Source organism: Lithobates pipiens, unplaced genomic scaffold (genome assembly GCF_037356315.1).
Source record: "Lithobates pipiens isolate NorthernLeopardFrog02 unplaced genomic scaffold, aLitPip1_a1.2 Scaffold_3, whole genome shotgun sequence".
Taxonomy (NCBI): Eukaryota; Metazoa; Chordata; class Amphibia; order Anura; family Ranidae; genus Lithobates; species Lithobates pipiens.
The window spans coordinates 238,596,200-238,613,831 of record NW_027507790.1 but is presented as its reverse complement, the minus strand read 5'-3'; the positions used below and the strand labels follow the sequence as shown (position 1 = coordinate 238,613,831).

The 17,632-nt window shown below is 40.0% G+C and overlaps 1 protein-coding gene across 25 annotated transcripts in view; it reads left to right on the top strand.

The window, feature by feature from the left end:
- NEDD4L (NEDD4 like E3 ubiquitin protein ligase) overlaps positions 1-11,998 on the top strand; it is a 585,723-nt gene extending 573,725 nt beyond the window's left edge. For all 25 annotated transcript variants that reach the window (XM_077462942.1, XM_077462949.1, XM_077462944.1 and 22 more), the window contains one exon: positions 1,529-11,998. In XM_077462942.1, coding sequence (XP_077319068.1) covers positions 1,529-1,631 — 103 coding nt within the window. In that variant the 3' untranslated portion in view covers positions 1,632-11,998. The remainder of the gene's footprint in view (positions 1-1,528) is intronic.
- The last annotated feature ends 5,634 nt before the right edge of the window (positions 11,999-17,632 follow it).

Here is a 17,632-nt window from a genome sequence, read left to right as displayed (position 1 = left end):
ACAGCGTCCCTGGTATACCCACAGCGGCCATCCTTACTGTGAGCATCTGAAGCCCACTCGTACTTGCTTCTGGAGCATGGTGCAGCTGGCTACCCAGCATGCACCTCCTTATCTCGCGTCTGCACAGTCGGAACACAGCGTGATGCACTGTGATTGCAGGTGGCTGTAGTAATGGCGGTGAAAGTTTCCGCCCTGTTATTATGGCAACCTGTCAATCAACACAAGCCAGAAGGAAGGGATGTGCCGTCTGGCATTTCGTCATTTCCAGTTTTGAAATAACCTGATGCCCATTGACTCCTGGGATCTGGTCAGGGGCGGACTGACAACTCATGGGGCCCCCGGGCAATAGGAGATTATGTGGCCCACAGGCAAACAGATTATAGGGACACACACACACACGTACACACACACGTACACACACACACGTACACACACACGTACACACACACGTACACACACACGTACACACACACGTACACACACACGTACACACACACGTACACACACACGTACGTACACACACACACACACGTACACACACACACGTACACAGACATGTATACACACACGTACACAGACATGTACACAGACATGTACACAGACATGTACACACAGTATACACAGACATATTTCTATTGGCTGAGAAGGTACTGGAGAGGTGGGGCAGCTATAATCTCAGGATTTTTAGACCAAAAGGATGTCAGTAAGGGACATTACATAGACACATGTAAAAAAAAAAAAAACACAGATTTTTACATATTGTCCCTGGTTTTACTGAGGCTGGCAACCCTGATGGGCCCCCGGGCAGTGGCCAAGTGGTTGAATGGTCAGTCCGCCCCTGTTACTGGCTTATACTATATGGAAAATAATTTGTGAATAACCGACCATGACCTAAATCAGCTCTTCAAACATCACATTCCAAAACCACAAGCATTAATATGGAGTTGGCCATTCATTGTGGACCACTCTTCTAGAAAGGCCTTGCACTAGATTTTGAAGTGTGTCTGTGGGATTTTGTGCCCCTTCAGCCAAAAAAATAATTGAGAGATCAGGTAATGATGTTCGATGAGAAGATCTGGCTCACAATTGGCATTCAAATTCATAGTTACATAGTTAGGTTGAAAAAATACACAAGTCCATGTAGTTTAACCAAAATTTCACCACAAAGGTGTTCCGTAGGGTTGAGGCTAGGCCTTTGTGCAACCCATCTGAGTTCCTCCACCTCAAACTGCTCAAACCATGTCTTTATAGTGCTGAGTTTGTGCACAAGGGCAAAGTCTCGCTACAACAGAAAAGAGCTTTCCCCTCAGTGCTGTCACAAGGCTGGAATTGCGAAATTGCCTAAAATGTCTTTGTATTTTGTACCATTAACAGTACGTTTCACTAGAAACAAAGGGTGTCCACAAAAGTTTGGTCATATAATTTTTGTTGAAAGGGAATTGATTATCTCCTATAAGAGTTGTTGGTTACATTGTTGTGCATGAATATTATAAAAAATAAAATACTAAACCATTGTGCTTTATTTCAGCTTTAACCGTCTAGATTTACCTCCTTATGACTCCTTTGAAGAGTTACGGGAGAAACTTCTCATGGCGGTTGAGAACGCTCAGGGATTCGAAGGCGTCGATTAAGGAGTAACCTTTTCCTCTCCAATAGAATGCATCTTCCTTTTTGCAAATTGAAATGAAATGGACATTACCAGAGATGACCGAGAGATGCTTAACAAAATTAAAAACACACTATAAAAAAAAAAATCAACAACCAAGGACATGACAAAGGACTATGGTGACACTTTTTTTGGCTGTTGATGTTGTGTCAGTTTACGTAGCAAAGTTGGATAATTTCTCTTGATTGCTACAAAATTTGCTTACGAGGGGCAAAAAAAGTTGCTGGTAAAATGGTACAATATTTGAAATCGAAAGTGTAAACTGTGCCAATCTGGAACCTTTTCTTTTTGGGTGTTCAATCAACAGCTCCTGGCACTTGGTCTGCGGAGCACTTTCCCCAGTTTGGACCTCTGGCGCGATAGACTGCGGATGGTACTTTCAAAGATCAAGACAGCGTTTGCACACTGTTCATTGTATGCTTAAATTACATTTCAGGAGGACTTTATTTATATGGTGCCAGCCCTTAATTCATTATTTTACCTATTTTCTAATGACAATGAATGGAACCAATCACATGGAAGGTATAGTATTATAAAAAAAAAAAAAAAAATAACATGTTTACTTTTTAAATGATTTGAACCTATTTTCAAATTTTAACTTCGCTATAATTAAAGCTGTCTACTCTAAACAGTCGACACAAGCTACTTCTGTTTTAATTCCAAAGACATGGTGAATTGAGTGCAGTGCCAAAACATAGTCTTTAATTGTATTTTTTTTTCTTTTATAACAAAGTTCACCTTTGCTAAGTATGATTTGTATCCAAGATCACTAGGAAACAGAAGCCCATTATTAAGAAAAAGTGCAGCTTCCCTTTTTGTGGAGATAAAATACTACGTGTTGTCACTGCTCTTCCTCAGTGTTGTAACTGAGCTTATCTGAACCAGGAAAAAAAAAATCAGTTCCTGTAATGTAGGGAACCATCCTTACACTGTAACTATCAATTTTCATTGCAGTGAGAGGGTAAGCACAGGTCACAGAAGAGCTTATGTATGTAAAATTCATGAAACATTTGTTGCGGTCTATCAACCAATCAGCTCCCAGTTGTTATTTCTGCAGTGCAGAGTTGAAAAAGAAACACAGATTTCGATTGGATGCCGTGAAATCTTTTTGTTGCACACACACTTTACATACTCAAGCCTGATAGCATGTAAGGGTGTTGAGTATTGAAATTGTATATGGGCTTTTCTGCCATTGAAGGGACAATTGCTAATGGTGGTAATTAGTGGTGTTTTTTTTTTTATCCAGGTCCTTTTTCACTGATTTTTAGTTACTTGATATATTCCCACAACACAAGTTCCTTGGTGCGGCTTGGTGTTCGAGGATACTGCCGGCAGGCCGACTCGAATCATCCTAGTTAAACACACCATGGATTCATAATCCGTAGTCCAAACGTTTATGAAAGTGTTCACATCACAATAAGTGCAGATTCTATTTTCAATGCCACTCAGGATGTCTTCATGGTCAAGTCTAAAGAAGAGGTCCTGCATGGCCTCAAAATGTTCCTGCACTTATAACGTGATCACTTTAATAAATGTTTGGATTATTAATTAGGGATCTATGGTGTGCTGATTTTTCATTACTTGAGATATTCCCATCACACAAGCTCATGGGCAAGGCTTAGTGTAAGAGGATGTTGTAGCAACTGCCGGCAGACTGACTGGAATCAGCCTAGATACACACACCATGGATCCATAATCCGTAGTCCAAACATTTATGAAAGTGATCACATCACAATAAGTGCAGATTCTATGTTTCAATGCCACTCAGGGTGTCTTCATAGTCAAGTCTAAAGAAGAGGTCCTGCATGGCCTCAAAATGTTCCTGCACTTATAACGTGATCACTTTAATAAATGTTTGGATTATTAATTAGGGATCTATGGTGTGCTGATTCTTCATTACTTGAGATATTCCCATCACACAAGCTCATGGGCATGGCTTGGTGTACGAGGATGTTGTAGCAACTGCCGGCAGGCTGACTGGAATCAGTCTAGATACACACACACCATGGATCCATAATCAGTAGTCCAATCGTATTAAAGTGATTACATCCCAATAAGTGCAGGTTCAGTGTTTCAATGCCACACAGGATGTCACATCTAAAGAAGAGGTCCTGCATGGCCTCAAAAAGTTCCTGCACTTATAACGTGATCACTAAGAAATGTTTGGACAATTTTTTTTATAGTTTAAAGTTATTTTATTACCCCTTTCTAAAAATATCTGCATCCAGAGGTAGAGAGACAACACTAGCTGCCTCTTGAAGCAAGTGCAGTGATGGTCCTTCCTCATTACCTCATTTATTGAAGAGTTTCAAGAACCTGTTTGCAGAAACACTGTAGCTTTAAATAAAATAAATCTGCATTGTAGTAATTGCTACATAATAAAGCAAGAGTTTATCTAGCGTACCAACAAAGTAATTGATCCCCTGCTGATATGTTCATGTGTTGCTTAACATGCAGCTGATTTGTAATATTGTGTAGAAAATATGTTAACTTTGCTAGTTCCAGCAGCAGGTAGCTTTGGTTAGTTACAGTTATAGGTTCACTTACTTGAATTCCTGGGAGCTGTAGTAGGAGAGGGTAGACAGATGGCAAATTCCTAATTTTCTGCAAAAATTCTCCTTAAACTTAATGGAGATGCCAATGTAAAACCTTTGAGTAGAAGACCTGTAATACACAGTGAAAATGCATACATGTGAAATATCTTGCCTGTCAATGGGTTTGTTATTCAGGTAGTCATCTAATTCACAATTCTTTACCATACTACATCTTCCATCTTCCTGTGTCACCTCTCCATATCTGGCCTCTTCAGTAGACAATGGATGGGCACCATCACAATACCCATTCATACTACTTATGAACATGCAGATGATAAGGGAACCTGTAGTGCTAAACCAGCATATAACCATGTTATCTTTCTGACAGTGTGGTGTGGCAGAAGAGTGTAAATCGCAAGAGAAGCCAAGCAGATTTGGGGTCTGTGTCTATAGGCTTTTGTTTGCGTCAGACCCTGTTTTCGCCACATACAAGTCTATGGGAGTGCAATAGAAGCTAGAATGAGGTCAAATGAACCTCTCAGTGGATTCAGGATGATCTCAAAAGCATCTTGAACTGATGTAAAAAGCAAAGTCATCCACACAGCCCAAAGCCTTTAGAAATAGGTTGGCAATTCAAACAGTTACCCTACAGCATAGGCATTTAACTATTTAGAGTGGAATACTGGACATAAAGAGTTTGTTTAATCAAAACTGGCCAGTAGCAGGGAAGTACCTTTTCTAATCTTCATACCTTCACCTGTGCGCCACGGAAGTCCTTTATTTCAGGCTAAAAGCTGTGATGATATCTTGACTTCAGTTCCAACTTGAAGTTTTTAAAGCTCCCCACCCAGTCCACCATCTCACAAATCAATAACCGCATCCTGCAGACCTATGTATTAAATAACTAATCAGTTTCTCTGACCACTTTATTTCAAAACAGTATCCTTGTTTTTCATTAATTTTAACTTTTTTATTAGTCAAAAACGCCCATTATCTCAACTTCCTTCTGTGCTGTTGGGTAAGGTAGTGAGAAGAATCTCACCAATGAGTACACAGACAACCATACATGCATTTTACTGGGATATCTGAGAGTTTTTTTTTTATTTTGCTGTCTGTTGGCACGGTATAGGTGTCCTTAACTCCTGGTTAGGTCACCAAAAAGGAAGTAGTGAAAACTTAAAAACATCTCTAATGGAGCCCTAAATTAAAACCTTATTGAGGTTGAAACCCCCTCTCCAGTCTATCCAAAACCAGAGAAAAAAAATGGTTGGCTTTCCTTTTTCAGGAAAGTGTAACTGGGTTCTCCTTGTATTCTAGGCCCGTATAGGAATGCTGCATCCATAGACCAGTGAACTGAAGAAAAGATAAGCAGGTTTTTTAACAAAGCTACTACCAATGGCAGAAAAAAAATGTTTAAAAAAAAAAAACACCCAATGAAGTAATTTTTGTACAATAATATATATTCTAGTGTGGCTAAGTTTGTGGATATTTGGCCATCACACCTATATGAGCTTGATGGACATTCTATTCCAAAACCATGGGCATTAATATAGAATAGTCCTGCCTTTTGTGACTATAATGGCCTCCAGCCGTCTGGAATTTTAAAGCGCGTCTGTGGGAATTTGTGCCCATGTAGCCAAAAAAAAAAACGTTTGTGAGGTTGAGTACTGATGTTAGATAGCAGGATCTGGTTTGTGATGAGTTTTCCAAGTTATCCTAATGGTGTTCAGTACGGTTGAGGTCAGGCTTCTCTGCAAGATACTCAAGTTCCTCCACACCAAACTGTTTCCGCATTGCTGGGAAGGTGCAATTGCCTAAAATGTCTTTATGTACTGTAGCATTAACAGTACGCTTAACTGGAAATACCCAAACTCAATCATTTTAAGAGGGTTTTGATCACAGCACTGCAGAAAACTATCAGACCATTGATTAACTTTTCTGGCTCATTTCTTCCAGATATGTGATTATCTTTGCATGTTCATCAGCAGTAGCAGCTAATTTATTAATTCAAATCCTAGGTTTTTCTGTTTCCCCTGAGTTTTTCACATTTATTTTATGCTGCCCATTTTTAACAGAAACATTTTGGATATAATCCCAGAACTAAAAATGTGTCCTACCAATGAGAAGAAATCTTGCTCCAGCTTTTAATAAATTAAGGGCAGTAAAAAAAAATCCTATTCTTAAAAGTAATAGAGAACCTATTTAATACATAGTAGCCTTATATGCTGCCACCAGGTTTTTATAAAATTAAATGAAGACCTTTATACTCTAATATGTCATAGCAACAATGGCTCAAACAGCTTAGTGGAGGTTTTTAATTGGACAGAGGGAGCTGCAAAGCAAGCTTCTCATCAATGCCGTCTGTTTGGATAACAGTGCTCAGGGAACTCTTTATCATGGAAAAAGTATTTATTATAAAACAAAATTTTTTTAACATGTAGTTGATAATGGAAGGTAAAACAACAATTTGAACCTTATAAACCTAAAACCGACTCAAATCCATCATAGTTCCCTCCTTTTGGAGATTACCAGCTTAACTAGATGAGAGGAAGGAAGCAAAACTAGAGGAAGAAAATTTTTTTTTTCATAATTAACAACTGTGGATCATGATTTGTTCACACATAGAGATTATTGTTCTTATTACACAAGATTTAAAAAAAAATACTTTGGGCAAACTTTTCTTTCTAGTATTGGATACTAGGGAAGGGTCAGAACCTCTTTTTGTAGTATATGTATTAAATGTCACTTTATCTTGATCGTGTACCCTGTTTTGCATCCTGAGTTGCCATAATAGTTTATTGACCTTGTACACTCCCTGTACCTCACCATTCTAATTCACTTTTATGGTTGTCTGTATGCCATTGCTGTGAAGAGAAGCCCAACAAAACTGTTCTTCACATCATATCTTATCTAAAAGTTAATGGTGCTTCTGTACATCCTGACATGTATCATGCATGTTCTGCCTTTCTATTGACCTTTTTTTTTAAATGATTTTATAAAACAAAAAAGCTTGTTTAGGCTTTCCACTGCCTCTGCCTACCTGAGCTGCGAGGAATAATGTGATTTTCCACAGTATATTAAAACAGGGAAGGACTTAAAGGAAGCCTTTCTTGAGAGAGGCATGGAGGCTGCTATTGGTGACTTTACATTGTTCAAATGGTGGTTGTCTGACTGTCATATTGTCCTTCCTGCCAGTGGTGTCCCATCCACACAGGGTGCAGGGGCGCCACCCCCTAATCCATGCACCCAGCCCCTACTCTACATGCAGAGCGTGGGACGTATGGATTGCAATGGGGTTTTTTTTTTTTTTTTAAAGCACACAATTAGAGCCTGAGCCTCTAATTGGCTTAAAAAAAGGTGGACTTTGGGCGCAGAGCCCGCAATATTCGATATTGTCTTCCTGATTCTCCTCCCAGCCAATCGGGAAGATTGGTCAGGGAGTCTTAGGATTCCTAATCTTGTCTTAGAACACACTGGCCAATCTTGTCTCAGGACACACTTCCTGTTCAGCCTGGAGAACGGCCTGGGTCATCATTACCTCTGCCTCCTATGTTAAAGTTAGTCTTGCCACCTTCCCATCCGCCGTTCATCTCCCACACGCATTTGCACCAGCCGCCACTGCTTCCAGGAGGGTAACTAACTGGGGACAGTGATGGTGATATAGACTTCTGAGAATGGCGGCCTCTGTTTTTTCCTTTAGGAAAGATTTACTTGTCTCTCTTAGTGGCAGCTTATCCTGGTTGATGCTTTGTAAGTTATTTGGTCTGTGGCGTTTTTAACAAGCTGTGGCAAGTTTCCATCTGCTTATCAGTTTTGATTAGAGTTAATGATTAATGAGGAACTTCCACGTGGCATCATCCTTCACAAGCCATGGTCCTTGTCCACGGGTGACATAATGCCCTCCTTTAGATTAAAGTCACCCAGAGCTGTTGTCAACATGTAAGAACATCCAATCTGCACCAGAGACTTTTAAAAAATATATATATTGTATTATTTTAGTAGGAGGTTGTGCCATGTCCAGTAACCTGATTAGTGTTTTGTAGGGGTTGTAGAAGGTGTAATTGATCACAAGATAACTCCTTAACGAATGCCAGCTAGTTCTGCACTCAAAGTACACTGAATATACAGAGGTAACCTTAGTCTCATAGGTGTGCGCAGCCTATTGCATTAGGATGTGCACCCCAAAGCTCAAACACACATGCCTTTCTCTGCAGCCGTAAATTAATGGGAAGTGCTCTATGCTGTGCGGTTTCCTGTTCATTCACAAACTGAAAGTGGTTGTAAAGGCACAAGGTATTTTACCTTCATGCATTCCATGCATGAAGGTAAAAAACGTATGTGTTCAGCAGCACCCCCCCCCCCCCAATACTTACCTGAGCTCCATCTTGATCCAGCAATGTCCACAAGAGCCTTGCTTCTCCAGGGACTCGCACTCCTTATTGGCTTTTGGCAGCAGCTGGAGCAAATGTTGTCAATCACAGCCAGTAAGCTAATCAGGAGACAGAAGGGGCAGGGCTGAGCCATGACTCCGTGTGTGAAAGGGACACACAGAGCAATGGGGCGGAATCGCCCCCGATTGGGTGCCCCCCGGAACAAACTGCTTCCTCTGGGGGCACCCAGCAGGAGGGAGGAGCACAGATGTGCGCACGGATGTCTGGGCACACCCTATACACTCTGTGTGGTGCTGATTCATTGCTGACTCATTGCCTGTGGTTAGCGCTGTGCATTGCAGACTTCCTGGTGGGCTCTATACGTGCGGGTTGCGAACACGCCTGAGCTCATCCTTAGTAAATCCTTAGAGTATTTAGGGTGTGCCCAGGCACACTTGTCACACCCCCTATGCACATCTATGCTTATTCTGAAGAATTCAGTTACCAGTGGCTTCAATATTTTGAGTCCCTGACCTAAAACAATTAAATTCTTATTTTCTGCCTTTCGGACTGTCAAATATACCGTTGAAAGCATTTTGTTCCATCTGTTCGATAAGTTGGAACCTGTTTCTCAAGTCAGAAATTATTATACAGGATTTATATAGCGCCTACAGATTACGCAGCACTTTATATTATTAAAGGGAGACAGTACAGTTACAATACAATAAAATAAAATACAAGAGGGTTATGAGGACCCTGCTTGTGTTGTGTATTTACTTCCTATTTTATCTTAGGGAGTCCTCATAGTTCTTATCTTAGACTAAAGAATAATTAGTCTCTATGTTGTGCAGATGACAACAGTTAGTGGCCGATCCATGTATGGCTGTTTCCCGCTCAGCAGAAGTTGACCTAATAATTTACTTCTGTCCAATGAGAATGTTGAAAAGGAATACCTTTTGCAGATCAGTAGCTTTAAAAAAAAAATGAAGCCAGACGATCAATATAAACGGCCAGTCAATTAACATCTCCAGGTCAGCTATGACAGCCTACATATTTCACTCAGTACAAGTTACGCTTAAAGCGAAAGTAAACTTATAGATTTAACAGATTCAAAAAACAGTTACATATCCAGCACATGCCGAGAATGTAACTTATCTTAACCAAACTGTGAAGACATCCACTGACTAGTGTCATAACTGATCACATGTGCAACATCATAGCTTTGAAGATTAAACAGAGGCCAAGATGGCAGCTTCCTTGGCTGAAAATGATAGGAAGGTTTACTTCCACTTTAATAACTCAACATTTATCTTTCCTTCGCACCACATTTCCTCTGCTGTTTGGACCTCTAGTAGGCTGAAACAGTTTGTTGATGGTAATTTTTACCAATTGTATTAATATTATAATGGTCTGATATTTTTGTATACAATAAGCAACCCCCAGTTTTTTTGCACCAAAGCCCTGTTGTTTTTAGATATGTCTTTTAGCTTTCATTATCAATAATGTAGATATATTGATGACTTTTTCCCCTTTTAGGTTTTTTGGGGTGCCACAAAATGTACAAAGTATGTACTAAAAATCAAAAGGGTTTAAACTGTAAAATATTTCATACAAACACTGGATACATCTTGTGTTACCTATACAGCTTTACAGGACAATAAATCTGTACAATTTATATATACTTTTTAAATATCACAGACTGTAGTATTTAACAATTGTTTTTCTCTCTGTCCTCATTTTCTCTGTATTTTTGTATTCTTTTTATATTAAGAATCTTGTAAAAATGACAAAATGTATTAATATAGTACCCATCAGGTAGGGTGGGGCATTTTTTATGGTAGGTCATAAAACCTACAGCTTTCTATATAAGTGACTACCTGTCCTACTACTATTCCTGAATCCCTATGGTGAGAAGTTAGAAAGGGTGGGGCCTATTTAATGGGGGTGTCTCCCAGAATATGGAAGAATATCATGATGCACCAGGAGGGCTTATAAGCACCCACACAGTTTGTAGGTTTGCACTTTTACCAAGCTAGGAGGTATGGTTTTTAAATTATTCAATATTATGATAATTGGTAATACACTATATAGCCTGTGGACACCTGCCCAGCACAGTTATATGAGTTTGCTGGACATTCCATTCTGAAACCATGGGCGTGAAAATAGAGTTAGCCCCCCATTTGCTGCTTTAACAGCATCCATTTTTCTAGGAAGGCTTTCCACAAGATTTTTTGGAGAATTTGTGCCCATTAAGCCAAAATAGCATTTGTGAGGTCGGGGTGGATAAAAAGACCTGGCTCGCAATCTGCATTCCAAATTATGCCAAAAGTATGCAATAGGGTTAATGTCAGGCCTCTTTGCAGACCACTTGAATTCCCCCACACCATAATCGTCAAATTATTTTGTTAATGCTTTGTGCAAAAGGGCCCAGTCATGTTGGAACATGTTGGAAGGGCCTCCCCAAACTTGTCACAAGGTTGGAAGTGCACAATTGTTAAAACTGTATTTTCATTCTGTAGTATTAGCAGTACCCTTTACTGGAAACAGCTGAACTCCATATTTTGGGGGGGGTGTCCACATACTTCTGACCATATCGTGTAGATCCCCAGTAGATCTCTTCTTTTTGCTGTTTTCACAAATCCATTAAAGGTGCATAAAACTTAAAATGAGACACTATATTATATGAAAGGGTAACATGTAAAACAAAGCATGTAGAAAAAGTAAAACAAAAAATTGGCATTACCAACATTTATGTGACTAGAAAGCCAATTGCTCAGTATTAGCTGCCATTTTTGGGCAGAAGGACATTTGGTAGTTTGTTCTATGTTGGACAGGAGCATCCGTCAGCTGTGTTGGGAAATATCATCCCCCATTACAGTACCTTCAACTTATATTTTTTTCAGTTCCAATAGTCTTCTGAAACTATTAGATATTTATCAATGAATGCTATTAAAGCCTCTTTAATGTAAACCAGCTTGTGATCTGTTTTATGGCCCTTTAAGATGGAATGTATATTGCCAAATGTAATTTTCAGCCTCCTGAAGCTTAAATCCTTAGCGTATTCCTTCCAAATGTATTGGTTTTCAGACATTCCAAATACAAGACGATGCCTTTAATGGAACCGCAACGTTTCTCCAATTCTATACTGTTTCATAACTATTTATTACAACGAAAAACAATCTTATAGCAAAGCTGAATTGTGTGTCTGAGAGACGCTCAGTACCTTACGATTGTATAGCATATAAAATGTATTGCTTATGTACAATGCTTGTTTAACAGTCATAATAGCTTTATAAATGGATATAAATAACCGAGAATGAGGACTTTAGATGCTTTCCGCATGGAAAGAGACTTATGTGACAAAACAATGAAGGTGTTGTAATGATATGCCTATTGCTGAATATTTAATAAAATAATTCTGAAACACGTCCCACGGTTATGTTCTTAAGTCTCAGACACGAGTGTATGGGGCTGAGTATACAGAGTACATTAAATAATAATGATAAAAAATGATTTATCCCTGAATCCATCTCTCCTGGAGGTATGTGTATCCATGGTAACATGCAGCGTGACGGTGAAGAAATTGCAGTCTGGTATTACCATTGAGGAAATCCTTTCTTTAAACAGAAACTGCATTAGTACCTAAAATGTTAACATTTACAGCTAAATTGCGGGCATAAAAAGCCCCCACTAATTCAGGTATGTGTTAATTTAAAAAATAATTAAAGCCCATCTTTAGCCATTTAAAAAAAAAAATTCAGATAGATTGGGGAAATTTTTTTCTGCTGCAGAGATTTCCCGTTACTGTCTGGGACACCCTCTTCATCAGTGGTTCCAATAGTCTTCTGAAACTGTGGAGTGTAACTCTTCAACAGAAACATAGATGTAAAAATGATTTTTTTTATTCGTACAGGTCAAAGGGTCTTTAGTCATAGATCATGGGCAATATGCAGCTATCTTCAGGTGATTGAACACTGCCCAAAAAAACGAAGCTGCTGAAGGCATCCCCTATAATCTGTGGTTGCCAACCTTTTGAACATCACGGACCACTAAACACACAATTTTGAATCCCGCGGACCACTAACATTAATTTTACATGCCTTATACACAATGCTCTGGCACTCTGCCCCCTCCCTTTGGACCACACTGATACCTTATACTCACAATGCTCCGGTTCTCTGCTCCCCTACCCCTGGACCACACTGCTGCCTTATACACACAGTGCTCTGACTCTCTCTGCCCCTCTCTCCCTGGATCACACTGCTGCCTTATATAAACAATGCTCCGGCTCTCTGCCCCTCTCCCCCTGGACCACACTGCTGCCTTATACACACAATGCTTTGGTTCTCTGCCCCCCTACCCCTTGATCACACTGCTGCTTTATACACACAATGCTCTGGTTCTCTGACCCCCTACCCCTGGACCACACTTCTGCCTTATACACACAATGCTCTGGTTCTCTGCCCCCCTCCCCCGGATCACACTGCTGCCTTATACACACAAAGCTCTGGCTCTCTGACCCCCACACACTGCATCACACTGCTGCCTTACACAGACTCATCATTGGATCTCACTTCTCTATCCAGTAATGTGCTCAAGCTCTGTTCTCCCTCCCACAGTCTGCAATCAACGCTGCCACTGCTGCCATATACACACAATGCTCTGGCTCTCTGCCCCCCTACCCCTGGACCACACTGCCTTATACACACAGTGCTCTGGCTCTCTGCCCCTCTCCCCCTGGATAACACTGCTGCCTTATACACACAATGCTCCAGCTCTCTCACCACCCCCCCCCTTGCACTTTGCATGACACTGCTGCCTTACCCAGACTCATCACTGGATCTCACCTCTCTATCCAGTCATATGCTCAAGCTCTGTGCTCCCTCCCACAGTCTGTGACCAGCGCTGCCATTGGAAGTCTCCTCCTTCACTTCCTGCTCTTTGCACTACTCCCATACCTCCCTCTGAGTTCACGGGAGCCAGAACTACAGAGGAGACATCCGGTATCAATGCGCACTGACACTATTGACTTTCAGCGTGCATTGAGAACAACACTGGAAACAACATTGGGCTGCATACATCCGCCACAATGTTTATTTGCGGCAGAACTCCTGGGGACCTCCTAAATTTTCTCATGGTCCACAGACCTCTGGGTTACCGCTGCCCTATATAACCACTCCCACTTCCAGCTATTTGTTCTAAGGTGATGGACTATCTGCTAAGAAATTCTTACCCCTTCCTATAGAGTTTTTTTTCTCAGAGATGATTCTCTTATCAAGATACTTGGCTGCACTGTAGCCTCTGAATCGGTTGATCCTTCGCTAAGCCTTGGGGGACTGTATCCAGACCCTGCTTGATGAAGACATAGGGGTGGTCTGTAATGTTGCTTTAGGTGCTGGATCCTTTTAGGGGCTCACATTGGCATGTGGTACATTGTGTTGAGTTAGCCAGAGGGTGGTACACAGGTCCACGGCTATGGTCTGGAATATGCCTATAATGGAGGGCAAAGTCAAAATGGAGTGCGTCACAGCCATGAATGGGAGCCCTTAGCTATTTAAAAGTAGCACCATTTTTCCTAGTTATTTTGAAAGTCTGTTGCCTCATATTTGTCTGGCTGAGTTACTGGGCTCCATTTTCTTTTCTTTCTCTTGGTGTGCTCCATACGACCAGTACCGGCACCTCCTGGCCCCCTCCACAGTACAGTACAGCACAGCCATCCTTGGATGCCTACCTGGGTGCAGCAGTCTATAGTGGGCTATAGAGAAATGATAATCACCCCACTTTATAACTGGCTTTTTAAATAAGGTGCACATAGAAGGGTTTTGCACAACACAAACAAATGGTTTTCCAGCACACTTAACACCTAGTCTTCAATAAAACAAAATAGCACTGTCTAACAATTTGCGCTAAAACCAGAGCTTTTATTACACAATTTTGAAAATCTATTTCGAAGCCACATTGCCTTTGTGTAGTTTGCCTGGAGGCAGCCAGTTCCTTCTAATAGGAGACACATTAGAAGCCCAGCAAGAATGTGTCCCCACGCCAAAAACGTTGAAGATTTAACATCCTTATAATATGTCCCCCCTTCATCTATGAAATTAACATCACTATGCTAAGAGAATTGGCATCTGTTATAAAATCATTCCTTAGTACTGAGGGAATGCTAGGACCTCTTATGGCCTTTTATTGCTGTCTGTGTCCCCAATGGAGACTTCACCTCATTTCCAGCCACGGTGACAATGCTGATACCAGAAAAGGAACTGAAGGGAAATCTCCCCATTGGGACAAAAAAAACTGTCAGGGGTACTAACTGCTGCCAACTCCAGTTGCTATTTGGCAAAATAAAGGGTAACTCCACTTTAATGAAAAGAAAATGGCAAATAAAAAAATATATGTATAGCATTTACAATTGCAACACATGTATTGTAATTGAATGTTATTAAAAATGACCTTTCCTTTTCAATCTGCAGCTCTGTAATTTTCTGTAAAGTGCAATGCAATATGGCTACCTGGAGGTGTTATGTACACAGAATGGCCCCCAGAAACATAATTTTCTACTTGTGTGATTGGCTCACTGATTTTCCCAGAAATCTGCACTAGAAGCAAGTTTTTGGCATCCCCTGCAGCAAAAATTTCATTTTTTGTGAGGTACTCTCAATAGGAAATAACATCTAAAGGGATGCAGCCCTGATTCTGCAGCAGCTGGTTGATAATTCTGAAACCACTCCCATTAAACTCACTAAGCACAGGGGCACAGAGGAACAAACGGAATTCTTCAGAATAACAAAAGGTAGGAATCTGTAAAAAAAGGTTTGTTAAATCCAGAGGGGAATGTTTTTTTTTTTCTCAACAAAAGTGGAGTTACATTTCTAGGCCTCATGCACTCTGGGCATTTTTACAGCTGCTCCGAGGGACATCGGATGTTTTTTTTGTTTTGTTTTTTTCTCCTACCTCTAAACTCCCCTGCATGTTAGCCTATGGCTGTGATTCTCAACCAGGGTTCCTCCAGAGGTTGCTTCAGCATTGGGCCATTTCTACCTCTCGGATAAGTTTCCACTGACACCATTGATCTTTTTAGCTATCTTTTAAGGAGGTAATTCTTCCCAATGACCACAAGTGTAAGGACCATTCTTCCCACTGACCATCACACTAATGAGTTGTAGATGTCTATTTTTTAGCAGGGGTTCCCCAAGACTAGAGAACAATTTCAAGGTTTCCTCTGTGTTGAAAAGGTTGAGAAAGGCTGGCCTATGCGGTTGTTTTTCTAAAATTGAGTGCAAAATCCGGTGTAGTTGTGCATGGTAGACAGTCAGCTTTGAAATTCAGCTTGTTCAATTAAGCTTTGATAAAAAAAACTGGAAGCTGATTGGTTTCTATGTTCTCTGCCAGTGTGTCCAGGAGCAGCAAAGTTTGGGTAGAAAAAGAGGCCTGTAAACATGTCTAAATGCGTGTAAACGTATGTTAACACTTGGCATGTTTTAGTGCTTCATTGATAATTAAATTCAATCGCCAGAATAAATGTATTCTGGCCAATTAAATGTATTAATGCCCAAGTGTTTGACACTTGTAAACGTGCCTAAGTGCTTGTAAAAGCGTTAGAAGTTTTTTCTGCAAAAACACTGCTGGCAGGAGGAAGGCTTCTAGAAGAGTTAAAAATAAAAATGTCCTGTGTGCCTGAGGCCTAAATCATGATTCTCCACTCTGCAGCCCATGATGGCTACAAATGTGGTCCAACACAAAATCATGAACTTAATTAAAAATGTTCATTTTTGTTTTTTCATTTTTTTGCAAAAATGCGTTTACACTTCTCGAACACGTGACTGAAGAAAAAGTTAACAGTGTCTCTTTACTGGACTTTTATACATTTTATCTTCCCAAAGAAAACTATCCCACTCTGCACAATCACACCTTTCATGTCATCAGTTTTTGGCAGCACCTTTATTTGTGAGCAACTATTTTTTAAAGGATGAAGCACAATATCTGATGAGCACCAAGAGAAATGCTACTACATCCATCCAACCAGACATTGATGTGTTAATTTATCACCAACCGTGTCAAATATCGCACTAGTTTTATGTTGCCCTCTCTTACTTTTTTAATAAGTTGTACAGTCAGCAAATCAGCAAAGCAATGGTTAACCAGAAAATTAAAGTTTTGAAATGGCCCAGCCAGAGCCCAGATCTGTATCCGATTGGAAATCTGTGGGGTGATCTGAAGAGGGCTGGGCGCAGGAGGTTTCCTCACAATCTGGCAGATTTGGAGTCTTTTTGCAAAGAAATGTGGGCAAATATTGCCAAGTCAAGATGTGCCATGCTGATAGACTCATACCCAAAAAGATCGAGTGCTGTAATAAAATCAAAAGGTGCTTCAACAAAGTATTAGTTTAAGGGTGTGACACTTATGCAACCATATTATTTTATTTTTACTTCCCTACAACTTAAAGATTTCAGTTTGTTGTTCAACTGAGTTGTACCATTTATAGGTCACATCAAATGTGGGAAAAGTTCTGAAATGATTTAATTTATCCTCATCTAATTTTTTGAACTTCACAGAAATCTGACATTTTTAACAGGGGTGTGTAGACTTTTTATATCCACTGTACATGTGTTAGAATGGCCTAGTCAAAGTCCAGACCTAAATCCAATTGACTTTTTTTTTTTTTTTTTTATCAAAAGCCGCGCTTAGGTCGCACAGAGTCAGTTGCAGTCTCCCCTAAAAATAAAAGTTCCCTACCAGGAGTCTTTACAAGAGAATATTTTGTATACTAAAAATGGGGTTATTGGTGCTACCTGGTTTATGAGCTTGTATCTTATTACTATACCCTAAGTATTTCCAATAAAAGGCAGTGGAGCTAAGATTTTTTATATATATATATATATATATATATATATATATATATATATATATATATATATATATATATATATATATATATATAGAGGATGTTTGACTGACAGTATAAAGGACCATATTTTATAATATATGTATACCTCTAAAGGCCAAACTATATATTTCCAGAAGTATAACAAAAATTAAATTCACAAAGGATTACAATTGAACCT